Genomic DNA, 14,454 nt, shown 5'->3' with positions numbered 1-14,454 from the left:
AAGCCTTAACAACGCAAATAAAACCCACTATTATGGGCCTATCACATTATACATTTAGTTTCAAGCATAAAATATAAAAATGTGCAACTCATGGATGTAAATCATGGCGAATGCTATTTTAAACAGGTCCTTGCAGAATAAATTATTCTTCATTATACCCGCAAGTTTCTTATTAACCCCATATGGCCTGACTTTAAAGAATGCGAACATAAGACAGGGATTTAAATTAGTTTTTGAAACGTTTGGACACTTAACTTAATGAACCAACCAATTTAAAAGTCCCCAAAGTTGTTAAGCCAATGAATAAGAAAACGTTATTTTAAAACTTTGTGGACTAGTGTAATAAACAGGCCAATGTCCCCTCCCTCCCTGATCAAAAGATGTAAAATATGAAATTTATATCAAAAAAAGTCTTTCAAAACTTTCAACACCAATTTAATTATCCTTTTTTTCAGAAACTGAGTCTCCAGCCCGTGTGGTGCACATGTCCAAGGTTCGTGGAGGTGGTATGACTGGAGGCCTGCTGCGTCCATCAAAACTTGGAGCTTTCAACAACCAGGGTGATGATAATACAGAGGAACAGGTTAGTTTTAATACCACTAATAATCTAGCTGATTGTTAATAAGGCATTAAACAATACCTACCACATACGGTTGTAATATTAAAAAAACAGCAAAAAAACGAATAAAAGGGATAGTTGCATGAAGTGCATTGAAGAAAAATGATTTCAATCATAAGTTACAAGTAAACCAACAAAACATACCTATATAATTTTGAAATACCATAAATAACAAACAATTACACATCACTAATTAGGCTGCTATATAAATTTAATAGGTATATTACAAGGATAAGGTTTACATGTCTTGATATTTTAAACTAAAAATAAATGTAGTTTAAATCATTGAACAGGAAAAAATATGCAGTTTACTAAATGCAAGTTTAAATGCAATTCTTGCAACCACCCATTTTAAAACCTTTTTAAACATTTAGCCTACAAGTACAGACACAAAATGTTGCTGGTGTTGGAACTTGCATCTGACTACAAGGCGTATAAATGACAAAAATCTAAGAATATCCATTAATAAGCAAAAAGGACACATAACGAAATCTAAGCATTATAGACAGAAAAAAGTAAGGGAAACTAAACTGTTAAGAACAAGCTTTGCGAGTGAAAAAACATTATTTTATCCTTTATAATGTATGCACATATAAAAAGAAAGAGACAACTGAACATAATGCACTAAGTAGAAAAAAACATGCTCTAAGAAAAGTACATATTCTAAATAAAAAGAAAATGGTTAAGGGTAGGTGGTTTCATTTTGTGTTCTAGTAGAATGTAATAATCAATTATTAAAGGGGGGGGGGGTTAATGCAACCATCTCGTAATCAGTGAGCAAATGGCACTTAGAATTCGATTTTTGATCTAAACTTTTGCATGAGTAATCCTTGGTAGGTCTATTTTCCCTAAATTGAACAAAAAGTTGGAAAAGTAACGGCTGGCGGCTCAGCCGTTTAGCCGTTTTTTGCCTATTTTCAGGGTAAATTCATCATAAATTACGCAGGAATCAACTATTTAAAACATATTTTTGGTTTAATTCATGTTAAATAATAGCAATAACCATTTTTGAAACTTCTAGTACCAACAGCTACCGTCTAGAACCGTTTGATAGCGTTTTGGAGTTTCAATAAGAATAAGGTGGAGATAGGTTTCGTGAAAAATTTGTACTATAGACATCCAAAAAATGGCAAAACTGCTGAGCCACCAGCCATTAGCCGTTACTTTTCCAACTTTTTGTTCGATTTAGGGAAAATAGACCTACCAAGGATTACTCATGCAAAATTTCAGATGGAAATTCGAATTATAAGTGCCATTTGCTCACTGATTACGAGATGGTTGCATTAAACCCCCCCCCCCCCTTATATATACTTAGATTTGTATGCGTTCAAGAAGGTTAATTGCAACTCTGCTTTTGTACTGTTTGTACGGTTTTATACTATTGAATCTACCATAAATACTCTTTTTGATGAGGAATAAAATAAGAAAGTTATCCTTAACTCTTGTCAAGCCATGTGAAACTGTAAAACTGCTACCATTTACCTACAACCAAATACACTTCATTAATAGAGGAGTAAACTAATCCTTCAAATAGGTTAATTGCAACTCTTCTCGTGTACTTTTTTTACTTTAAATGTACTATAATAAAACTGCTACCATTTACCCACATTATCCACAAACAAACTTATACCAGGAGAAAGCACAACTCAAGGGCAGGTTATACCTGGCAACATGACACCTGGTGGACAAAGCCGTGAGGAATCCATCAGGTCGAGGGAGGGAGTGCTTAATCCAAAGCTTAACATCAGATTTGCATGCTGGAATGTTCGAACTATGTTTGAAGCATCAAAGCAGGCTCAGATTATTAGAGAAATGGATAGATATAATATATCTATTCTTGGAGTAGCAGAAGCACGATGGACCGGACAAGGACTTAAGAATACAGAATCTGGACATACAATTATCTTCTCAGGATGTAAAGACCATCACATCCATGGTGTTGCAATGGTAATGAACCGCAAAGCTTCTAAAGCTTTGATTGAATGGACACCAATCTCTGAACGAATCATCAGAGCAAGGTTTGATTTAAAATATTGCAAGACCACAATAATACAAGTTTATGCACCTACCAATGACAAGGAAGATGATATTAAGGAAGAATTCTACAACCTTCTCAACAGAGAAATCAAGAAAACTCCTAGACATGATATGCTGCTTGTTATTGGAGACTTTAATGCTAAAGTTGGCCAAGATAGACATGGTTATGAAGTTGCCATGGGACATGAAGGCATAGGTGACAGAAATGAAAATGGTTCCAGGCTACTTGAATGTTGTGTCGACAATGAACTAGTTGTCACAGGAACCATATTTCAGCACAAAAACATACACAAACACACCTGGAATTCACCAGACGGCAGGACTAAAAATTTGATTGATCATATTTTAGTCAACAGAAAATGGATAAAATCAGTAAGAGATACAAGATCATTCAGAGGAGCAGATGTTGGCAGTGACCACAACCTAGTTATCTGCAATGTCAAACTCAGTCTTAAAGCAGTTAAAAAGCAAGGTAAATCGCTAAGGAAGGTTTATAATACTGACAAACTTAAAGATCAACTAACCAGACATGAATTCTCTATCAAGCTCAAAAACCGATTCAGAATATTACAAGATATAGAGACGGATGATGAGCTAGTTGTGGAGAAAACCTGGCACAGAATTAAAGATAACTACATCAAGACTGCTGAAGATGTACTTGGTTGTAAGAAGAGAGATAGGAAGGACTGGATTTCTGACCAAACTTGGCAGAAAATTAAAGAACGAAAGAAAATCAAAAGTAAATTAAATGCAGCAAAATCAGACAGGTTGAAAGACAAGCTTAAAGCAGATTATACTTCAAAAGACAAAGAGATTAAGAAGAGCGCTAAGGAAGACAAAAAGAAATATGTTGAAGATCTTGCAGAAAAGGCTCAGGAAGCTTCTGAAAGAGGTGATTTAAGGAAAATGTACAAAATCACCAAACAATTAAGTGGCAAGAGTCGACCTCAAAGTGCAGCTGTTAAGGATAAAAATGGCCTAATCCTAACTGCTGAGAGAGATGTTATTGACAGATGGAGAAGACATTTTGAAGAGGTTCTGAACAGGCCAGAGCCGGAGCTGGCAGCCAATCCAGAGCCAGGTAACGACCTTGATATAAATTCAGATCCTCCAACTGAGAGAGAAGTCAGAAATGCCATTCAGAATCTTAAACTGAATAAATCACCTGGTGGCGATCAGATAACAGCAGAGATGCTACTGGCTGATCTTGACACTGCTGTTGAAGTGCTGACTGATCTACTAAATAAAATATGGAGGAAAGAAAAATTACCAGAAGATTGGACTAAGGGCATTATTATTAAACTTCCAAAAAAGGGAGACTTATCCATATGTGACAACTGGAGAGGAATAATGCTGTTGTCTATTCCTAGTAAAGTTTTGAGTAAAGTACTTTTGTCCAGAATTGACGAGAAACTTGATTTAAAATTCATAGAAGAACAAGCTGGATTCAGAAAGGGAAGAGGTTGTATTGACCAGATTTTTACTTTAAGAAATATAATAGAGACTTGTGCTGAATGGAATACACCAATTCACATTAACTTCATAGATTTCCAGAAAGCATTTGATTCAATTCACAGATCAACACTATGGAAAATTTTAAGAAGCTATGGTATTCCTCCTAAACTTGTTACCATCATCAGCAAGTTCTATGAAAACTTTGAAGCTTGTGTCGCTGTCGACAATAAAACAACAGAATTCTTCAAAATAGGCACAGGTGTCAGACAAGGATGCATTTTGTCACCCATTTTGTTTTTACTTGTAATTGATTGGGTTATGAGAAAAACGAATGATAGACCAAGAGGTCTTAATTTTGGTGTCTCAGGAGTGTTAGAAGATCTTGACTTTGCAGATGACCTTGCTATGCTATCTTCCTCTACTGAACATCTACAGACAAAAACCGACAGACTTGTTATGTTTGCTAAACAAGTTGGTCTTTTCATAAATGTTAAAAAGACTGAAGTTATGAACATTAGCAAGGCTCCTGCCCAACCTATCAAGATTGAGGGGAATGAAGTAAAGCAAGTCAACAAGTTCACCTATCTTGGCAGTGTAATAAGCAGTGAGAATGGAGCTAAGGCTGACATTGAAACAAGATTAAACAAAGCAAGAATTGCATTCAAAAGCCTAAAAATTATCTGGAGGTCAAGAAAATACAGTTTAAAAACAAAGTTGAAGGTCTACAGTAGTAATGTAAAAACTGTACTTCTTTATGGCTCTGAGTGTTGGAGAGTGATTAAGAAAGAAATGAACAAGCTCAACTCCTTCCACAACAACTGCCTGAGGGAAATATGTCGAGTTTTTTGGCCAAACAAAATCTCCAACACAGACCTGCATTTTAAGACAAATGAGAAGGACTTAGAGACACAGATAAGGATTAAAAGACTTAGGTGGCTAGGACATGTCCTTAGAATGAACATGTCAAGAAACCCCAGGAAATGCTTGAGATGGAAACCTCCTGGTAAGCGCAGCAGGGGTAAACCCAGGACAACTTGGAGAAAGAGTGTAGAAGATGAGCTGGAAAAGATGGAGATGACATGGGGAGAAGCAGAAAAGCAAGCTAAAGACCGTAACACCTGGAGACATGTAGTGGCCGAATTTGCTGAAACAGAAAGACGCGGATAAGAGAGATTTACCCACAATCAAATACACTTCATTAAAACAGGAGTAAATTAATCCTTTCAATCGGTTAATTGCATCTCTTATTTTGTACTGTTTGTACTTTAATTGTACTATACTAAAACTGTTACCATTTACCCACAACCAAATACACTCTATAAAAAGAGGAGTAAACTAATCCTTCCAATAGGTTAATGCATCTTACAGGATCAGTGCAGTAGTTATACAACAAACAAAAGAAATACGCATTTTAAAAGAAGTTTTAAATCTTTGGGTTTTACCCAACATAATACAAATCATTTCCCTTCATGGAATACAAGGGGGGGGGGGAGTTCTGACACATTTGCATAAACCTGGTATATAGGCTTTATCTTTGAACTGTGAGGATAGGTTTTAAAGATAAAATCAATCTTTTATGATGAATTTTCCCAAGTTTTAAGATTTTTTGGATTGGCCTCCAGGTTTCTTAGCTCCAAGCCTTGAGGTGGTCTCTGTATAGGTAAAAATCAAGAAAAAAAATTTTAAAAAAGAGTTAGAGGTCAACTTATAAAATATGCATTTTTTTGAATTTTATTCACATATTTGAAGAAAAAACATGCATACTTTGTTTCATAAGTTGACCTCTAACTCTTAAAAAAATATTATTTCTTTTCATTTTTACCTGTACAGAGACCGCCTGGAGCTCCGTAACCTGGAGGCCTATCCAAAAAATCTTAAAACTTGTGAAAATTCATCATATAAAGAATGATTTTATCTTTTATAACCTAAAACTCAGTCCAAAGATAAAGCCTATATACCAGGTTTACGCTAATGTTTCCAACCCCCCACCCCCCCCCCCCACCCCCCCACCTTACTGCGCTAGGCTTTCAAAAGATTTAATTAGGCAGTAGATCCAAAAAAAATCTTCTACTTTTTAAAGTTTATATTTCCCTATCAATTTAATAATGTCCTAGGGTAATAGCTTGTAGGATTTAACTTTGTAAAAAGCAATTCTGAAATAAACCCTGGTATATAAGAACAAGAGTAGAATAATAAATACTTACGCAGGATATTGAAAACTTAACCTACTGGCAAACCATAACCATAGAGTTGCTGCACTGCTAAAAATAAATAGAATATAAATAAACACTGGTATTTAGGAACAAGAGTAGAATAACAAATACTGACGCAGGATATTGAATCCTTGTAAACCTATTTACATTACAACAAGAATCTTAATGCTGAAATGTAAATAATCAAATATTTAATGGCATTTTTGGGTAAAAAACAAGGATTAGCATTTCCATTTAAGTATCCTCCCCTGGGTATGTTAGAAAATAATTTGGGCGCTCAAAATGAATTAAGATTTTTAAACCTTTTAACTTCCTTCTATTTATTTTGTTTGAACCATGCAAATGAAAAATATGATATTATAATTTTAAGAAGACTTTTGGCGTTTACCTCAAAGTACTTTGTTAAGCCTCATATCTTATTTGTTTTTTAGTACACAGTTTAGGTTAGGTCAGGTTAGGTTATGTAAATATGGATAGTTTGTCCTGCAGGGTGAAAAAATGTTATTTTAAATACTAAATGATGTATGTATGGAGACAGGTATTCAATAAAGGTAAACATGTTTAAACAAAATTGCATACCCAAAACATGGTCGATTTTATTATAGTCTATGAAATAAAGTTCCAGAACAAAATGGATAATGCAAAACATTATACTAATAATATTGATAATGAATATTTAAGTAATACTGTTGTAATTTAACCATGGCAAATTAAAAGATTTATAGTTTCTTAGTTGATTATTTTTTTTCAACCACTTACAATCTGTCAGTAGTAGGACGATTATCTTATAAGCAGAATTCAAACGGTCAGGATTTAATGATTTTTTGCTTTATATGGCTGAATGTTTTTTTTCCATTATTAGAACAACATTTGAGAAATATGCACTGGAGGGATTTCAACGCTTGATAGGCACTTGGTGGAAAATTGCCCAATACTTAATTTTAAGACTTTAAATTTTGAAGGAATTTATATTTCTATGATATTTTTCATGTTAAGTTTCTGTACTCTATAGTAACCCAAGGTTCTCAAATGCATAATGATCTTTGGAATCTGTTTTCTAACTTTTACATAAAAATCCTTGTCTTCTAGTAGATGCAAAATACTTTGTGTTTACTTTTCTATTTTATTTGACAGTTATTTAATTTCTCTTTTCTTTTTATGTTCCTCCTGTTGATATATTTTAGATGGTTCTCTGTAGACACATATTTACAGTTCTGCATCTACTATCAAAATAGTCTATCTTTTTTTTCTTCAAACAAATAACCATACAAAACTGCATTCGGCTATTCATTGACTGTTCTTTAGCCGCTTTTTATTATGTTAGTTTTTTTTAAACTAACATTAGAACAAACATGTAATTTATTTTTGAAAATGGTTATGATATCTAGCTCTCTACGGCATTCATGTCCTGAGCTGGATCTTTAAATCATTTTAGTAGGGAGCCAGATCGGGGTGAGCCGAATTTCAGCCAATCACAGCGCGGCATTTCATAAAATGCTGTGCTCTCATTGTTGGAACATTGGCTCACCCCGATCTGGCTCACCACTAAAATGATTTTAAGATCCAGCTCTGGTAATACATTTAACCAAATACCTCATGATTTATATTGATTCTTTAAATCTGCTTCACAATCAAAAAGAAATTACAGTTCCTGAATTTTAGAATATCAATTGAAAATTTTTGTTGTCATCCATTGGCATTGTCCTATAGCTGTATTCCTGATATGTGTATTGTATACATGCATACCTTTACCTATATTGGTTATCTATGGTCAATAGATGGCACGCATTAATTCTTGGGAAAAATTGTATTCATTTTTTTCCTAGGCTAGGATATGAGGAATATTATTATATTTTGGTATAAGAAATTCTTAAAAATAAACAAGGATGACAATGCAATAAGTTGTAAGCTCAATTTACGTGATCCTCTATTGCAACCAAGTTCAGCTTCTATCTCGAATAGCAGCCAAGAATAACAATAAATAAGCATTAAATCAGCTAAATAGTTAGTTATATGGACAATTTAATTTACAAGTAGCTTAAAACCCCAAGAAATATGAGATGCAAGAAGCAGAGTCTCGATATTATTTTTTACTTTAACATTTCACTTTTTATGCCGTTAGTTTAAAGAAAATCATATCTTGTTTCTAAAATATACCAAAGTGACTAGCATCGTTTTTGGTGCATTGTTTAGTCTGAATTCTACACATTTTTTTACTATTCTAATACAATATAGTTCGGAAAGTAAGTTAAAAAGAATTAAAGGATTTATTACCTATAACAGACAAAATCAATAGGTATATTACCTTCCAAAAAACTTTTTAAAATGTCACCAGATAGAAAAAATGTTTAAACTCTTGATAATTATATAAAAATTGCATTTATTGATTCTGTAAGTATAGAAATATCTCTAAATTCTCGTACTATATTAGCCAAAAATAGGACATATCTTTTGAAAAAATATAAAATTGTAAAGTAATAGAATCATGCTGTTCTGAAAGTTCTTTATTTGATAAGTAAGTTATCTATTTAAAGGTCTACCCAATAGACTAATAATCTTTTTATTGCCGGATTTTTAATAAACATCCCTAATTTTGCATGGCAAATTGTTAAAAGTTAAATAAGATGGACCAATGCATTCCTCATATACACATATATTAATATCATACACTATACATAGTAGTTTTATGTATGTGTCAGTTTTAACGTCCTAGTATGCCTCGATGCGTTCTATAATATAAATTCATCAAAATGTCAGCCATCGTAAACCACAAATTTGTCTTTGTTCATTTGCAAAATTGATTGAATTCTATATGGGGTTGTGTAAGGAAAATATATATTCAGTTGAATTTGCATTTAGAATTAAGATGAAAGGATGGTAGTGGTTGGAAAGCGTCATACATCCCACATTTCTACTATTTTACAAGGAAAAAATACTTTAAATATAGTTGTTCGGTCTGTCTGTAGTTATTGCATTTGTAACAAACTAGAATAATTACGGAGGCGAGTAGAATATTATATATCAGGGATCTAATGTGATAAGACAATTACCGATAAATTGATGTACGTCTCCATTAATAAAACACAAAATTGCGACTTTTATTAGGATTGAAACATCTAGACACAATAAACTAACCAATCTAAATTTGATAAAAGTTGTTAAGCTAACGAATTAAAAACTTTATAATAAAACTTTGGGGACTAGTGTAATAAACAGCCCAATGTCCCTTCCCTCCCTAAGTATATAGAGCTGGGTATGAGTGTAAACAAAAACTAAATAGTTGCTTTTTCAACTAGGATGTAGAGCCAATAGAGCAGGCTTGTAACTACATTTTTTTATGATTTCGGTGGTCTTTTATGTTGCTGCGACTGTCACAAATAATTAAATATATTTGTTTAGGTCCTACCAGGAATCAAGGCTATCCGTGGACAAGAAGCCCCATCAGCCCTGACTAATCTGACCAACAGTCCTATTAGGAAACCTAAACCTAATGTAGAGGTAAACAATATAGTCAGATTTAATCATGATATAAAAGTAACAGGATGTGTGTCTGTATGAAACTTAGTTTCTCGCTAACTGCTGGACCAATATGGTTTTCCTTTATAGTGTATCTTCTTCTTGGTCCAGGGGAGGCTTTTACTATTTTAAATGGACGGTATAGTACCACCCAGCTTATACCAATAACGAAATAAATTCGAAAAAAAATCACGAAACTTATACGTGGTTTTCAGCTGTCGTTGGGGGGCAACACATCGTAAAATTGACGACCTCTCCATTTGCCCCCCAAATATTATTTTAGATTTATTTCACTTGTTGGTTATACCTTATACCTGAGTACCACCGCCTAAAATAGAGAATTCACCTATTCATCTAGGTGCTTTTAGGAGTTAATAAACTGGTATTTTTTTAATATTAAAAAAACATTAAATCAAATTATAGAAAGACATTTATGGATGGCAGCTTCTCTACAATCTCATGTTTGTAGGTCTAATACTACAGTTATACTAGCCGTCCGTACGCAGCTGTTATGAATAGTGATGGCAATCCGTCGAATTTTTAGGCCGGATTCTTGAAAGAATCCGTAAAAAAAAGTGGCGGATTCCTTGCGGATTCCGGATTCTTAAAAAAATAAATGAAGCATGAAAAGCTGTGAAATGAAAATAAATACTTACAAAAAAACGCAACTTTGGATGCTAGCTACCATTATACCTGTAGTTGAGTAGAAACAATAAAAATACTTTTTAGGTATATGTCTGCCACATTTTAAATAAGTTTTGTGTAAAAAAAACTGTTATTTGTAGTTGTATTTGCAATATTAGCCTACCAATTAAGAATCCGGAATCCGCTATTAAAAAACGGATTCCGGATTCGGATTCCAAAATTGGCCCAAAAATTGGGCGGATTCCGGATCTGGATTGCCAACCTTAGTTATGAATTAAAGTGTTTAGTTGCATCTTCCCTGTTTATTGGCGAAATTAAATTGGTTTGATTGCATTGACGAATGATGTGCTTCATACTTTAGTAGATTTTAAAAAAATTTACTTTTAGGCTGGAGACGATTTGGGAAGTGGTGTGGTAACTCGCACAGGCGTTTCAACCATGCACAAGATGTCTGGATCTAAAACTTTGGCCGCAAGCAGCAGCGGGTCCAAGACAACCGCATCGGCCGCCGTTCTAAAAGAGAATATTTCTGCCGAAAAACTTGCCGTAGCAAAGGCGGCAGTATCTGCTACTTCTGCGGGCAAACCGCGCTCATCTAGGTAAATTTACTACTTTTATGCGCGAACTTTTATTACCTAAACTGAAAACGCTTTAAGCTAGGCTTTTTGAACATCTTTTGTGTTAAAATATTCATTTAAGTTCTTTTTTTTATAAACTTTATTAATTTTAAATCTTACTAAGACTAACATGGTAAAACTGTACCTGGAGAACTGTGCATCCTATAGCTGAATTCATTTATTATAGAGAGAAAGTAAATTCTAATCTTAAAAGTTCATTATATTGACAATCTAAATCCCCACACAAAACCTTAAGTTATTAGTAGCGAAGCTACTCTATAAGTAGTGTATGTTTTAACGTCTGTCCAATGGACGGGGGAGTCATTTCTGCTTATTTTCCGTAAATGTATGTGTTCCAAGATTTTAAAACAAGATTAGAAACGCTAATATTTGACATAGCAGTTGCTTTAATTGGGTAAAATAAGGAATTATGAAGAAACGGCAATGCCGCCAGAAACTGCAATTTCTCGTTATTTTTTTATTTCTGGTTATTTTTTTTCTTATAAAAGTTAAGCTTATATTTTCATATGTTATTTTGTTCTAAATATTTTAAACATAAATAATAATATAATTTATATAATATTTTTTATAGGGGGAAAAGTTTGTCTATGATTTAAAATTTGCGATTTATAGCACAAAAAATCACAGAAAGCGGCGATTCGGCAGCCGTTTTATACGTTTCCAATAAGACCCACTAATCATAGTCATTCAAATTATTTTCTAGATTTTTTATCTCACTCTCTGTTGTGTTTCCACAACCCATTATGTTGTATAATGAATTTTAATATTGACAAAATTGAAATATCCTCCCTCCCCCCCTTAGTACTATAGAAGGTGGGACTTCACTTCTGCCCAGTGTTTCATATTCGCAAAAAAGTACAACCCATAGATAAAAGTTACAGGTTCTGTGTCTGTATTGTCTGTAAGGATGGATCTCTCTAACCGCTTCTCATAGGTTCCTGGAAGGTTTATTTTGGAGGAGGATTTCTTCGTCCTTCCCAGAGAAATCGCCCCTTAAAAAATTATTCCCCCCCCCAAAAAAAAAAAAATAATCGTTTGCTTATTCTTTTCAAAATTTCCTGCAGGTCAAGTGCTCTAAAAGGCTTCTAGGGGGTGTACCTGCTAGTAGCAAATAAATTAGGGGGTTGTGTACAGCACAAAGGGAGAATGTGCTGTATTAATAAACATGCGATTTTGATTATTCTTGTGTGGAAATGAATGCACACTTACCATACCATAGCAACATGTCAACCAGAAAATAAACTTTACATAAAACAAGAATGATAACAAAAAAGAATCGAAGCTTAAATCAAGGCAAAATAGACTTAACTTTGTTTAATCCTAGCCTCTAAAATGTTCTCTATGTGTAACCAACATTATATCTTTAATTTTAATTCTAAAACTATGAAATAATTGGAGAAATGCATGTTTTTTGGAACCTTACTTATATCTTTTATGATTTTTGGGGGGTAATTTTTAATCTTTTTTGTGACGATAATGAGATTTTGATGCTCAATTTAAAAAAATTCTTGTTTGAAACTTCATAATCTGTTCTAAGAAGATAAATTTAGATTATCAATAATATATGAAGTTGATTGTGACGTTTAGATCCTAACTGTAGAAAATCAACGAATTTATTTAAACAGGACAGGCTGGGAATAATCAATAAGCCGGCTACATAATAAATAACGAATGAAAAATTATCTTTTTTTAGCTATGAGGGTATTATAGGTTATTTAAGAGATTTTCAGTTCAGTGGCTATATTATTGAAAAACAAGAATGACAACATTCATTAAAGCGACAAACACATACACTATACACAGAATTTTTTTTTATCTAGAGGCGATAATGGACGTCGGTGGTACCTTCCCCCTCAAAAAATAGTTATAAACCATCTCAGGACATAATTTGTAAAGGAAAACCATATCGGTCCAGCGGTTAGCAGGATCTTTCGGCACACACAGACAAATTTCCTGTTACTTTTATGGAAAGTTAAAAAAATTACTAGCTATGAATATTGAATCTCATTTTTCGTTAGTTGTTTAATCATGAGAGAATACCTAGTTCTCAAATTCTTTTCAAAAGACGTTTTCATGGCAACTCATTTTATTATTTTTATTTCAGCAAAAGAAACCCTGAAGAGTGTAAACAACAATAAGAAGATAATTGTTGAGTTGCTTCTAACATTTCAAATAACCTTTTTGTATATATTTAAGAGTTGAGTTATACTAATATTTCATGCCTACATGTACTTGTTTTGAAGAAAAAGAATCAACACTTTTCTTTCTCGGATTATTTTGACAAATTCTGAATTTATGAGTGAATTTCTTGTGCAGTATAAATCATGTTTAAACCTTCCCAGTATTTTTACTTCTATTTTAAAGAATTTTATTTTGAGCATTTTTCGTCTTATAGTTATTTTCCGTATAAGTTATATAATATACTATCGTACATGTGTTAGAAATCATATAACAATAAATCATATTCTTTATTTCTGTTCGCAAGAATGGGCTTTTCTTGTGATATTTTTCTAACAAACGTCATGTACTGAGTTAGTAGAAATAAAATTAGGATTATGAAAAGAGAACGAAGTAGCGGGTTTCGTTTTCAAAGTAGCTTTTCTCCTATCTCTAGCCACTGCGGGGGGCTCTAACCATGCGGGGCAATCATTAATATTAACCTAAAATAACCAAAAGCTATTGTGAAAATACGAAAATCTTTAGTTTGTTTTGTTTTCATGATCCAAATATTATAATGTATTTTTTATATTTTGACTATGCTAATGTATATAATTTAGGCTTATTTTACTTGTGATTTTAGTTGATAACAAACTAATAACTTACTCACTAAGTACCTGAAAATATAACACAGTGACTAAATATTCTTCTTTATACTTTGGTAGATAGAAAGATGGTAGATACTATCTATAATACAAAGTAGCTTGATGTCTGTCCGTCCGTCCGTCTGTCCCTTAAGATCTCGGTAACCACTGAACCGATTGGATTCTACTCTTCAGGGAATATATCTACGGTGGTGGTTTTAGGTTTTAGGGACACCCCCACCCCTCAAAAATCAAATTTTCCTCCTCCCCCCAAGAAATAATTTCTATAATTTTTAATTTTTTTTATTTGTTTCTTTTTTAACCTTTTTCAAATTCAAAGTGATTGGGATACCTCTCTTCGCCTGTATGGGGAAAGCCCCAAAAGGGCTAGAGACAAAGAAAGTTTTAAACTAGAGGCTAGGGGCGAAACCGCTGGTATTATATAAAGTGGTATGGTTTATTCCGTCTGTAGCTTAAGATTTCGAACATCACCTAGCCCATTGGGTTCTGTTTCAGGGTAGCATTACGTG

General features: G+C 33.3%; 1 protein-coding gene across 1 annotated transcript in view; it reads left to right on the top strand.

Moving 5' to 3' along the window:
• LOC145324465 (uncharacterized) overlaps positions 1-13,984 on the top strand; it is a 70,188-nt gene extending 56,204 nt beyond the window's left edge. The window contains exons 14-17 of the mRNA XM_080167052.1: positions 456-583; positions 9,724-9,822; positions 10,873-11,084; positions 13,228-13,984. Of these exons, the coding sequence (XP_080023178.1) occupies positions 456-583; positions 9,724-9,822; positions 10,873-11,084; positions 13,228-13,261 (473 nt within the window). The 3' untranslated portion in view covers positions 13,262-13,984. The remainder of the gene's footprint in view (positions 1-455; positions 584-9,723; positions 9,823-10,872; positions 11,085-13,227) is intronic.
• The last annotated feature ends 470 nt before the right edge of the window (positions 13,985-14,454 follow it).

This window comes from Acartia tonsa, chromosome 7 (genome assembly GCF_053477335.1).
Source record: "Acartia tonsa isolate MP-2025a chromosome 7, ASM5347733v1, whole genome shotgun sequence".
Classification (NCBI taxonomy): Eukaryota; Metazoa; Arthropoda; class Copepoda; order Calanoida; family Acartiidae; genus Acartia; species Acartia tonsa.
This window is presented reverse-complemented; position numbering and strand designations above follow the sequence as displayed.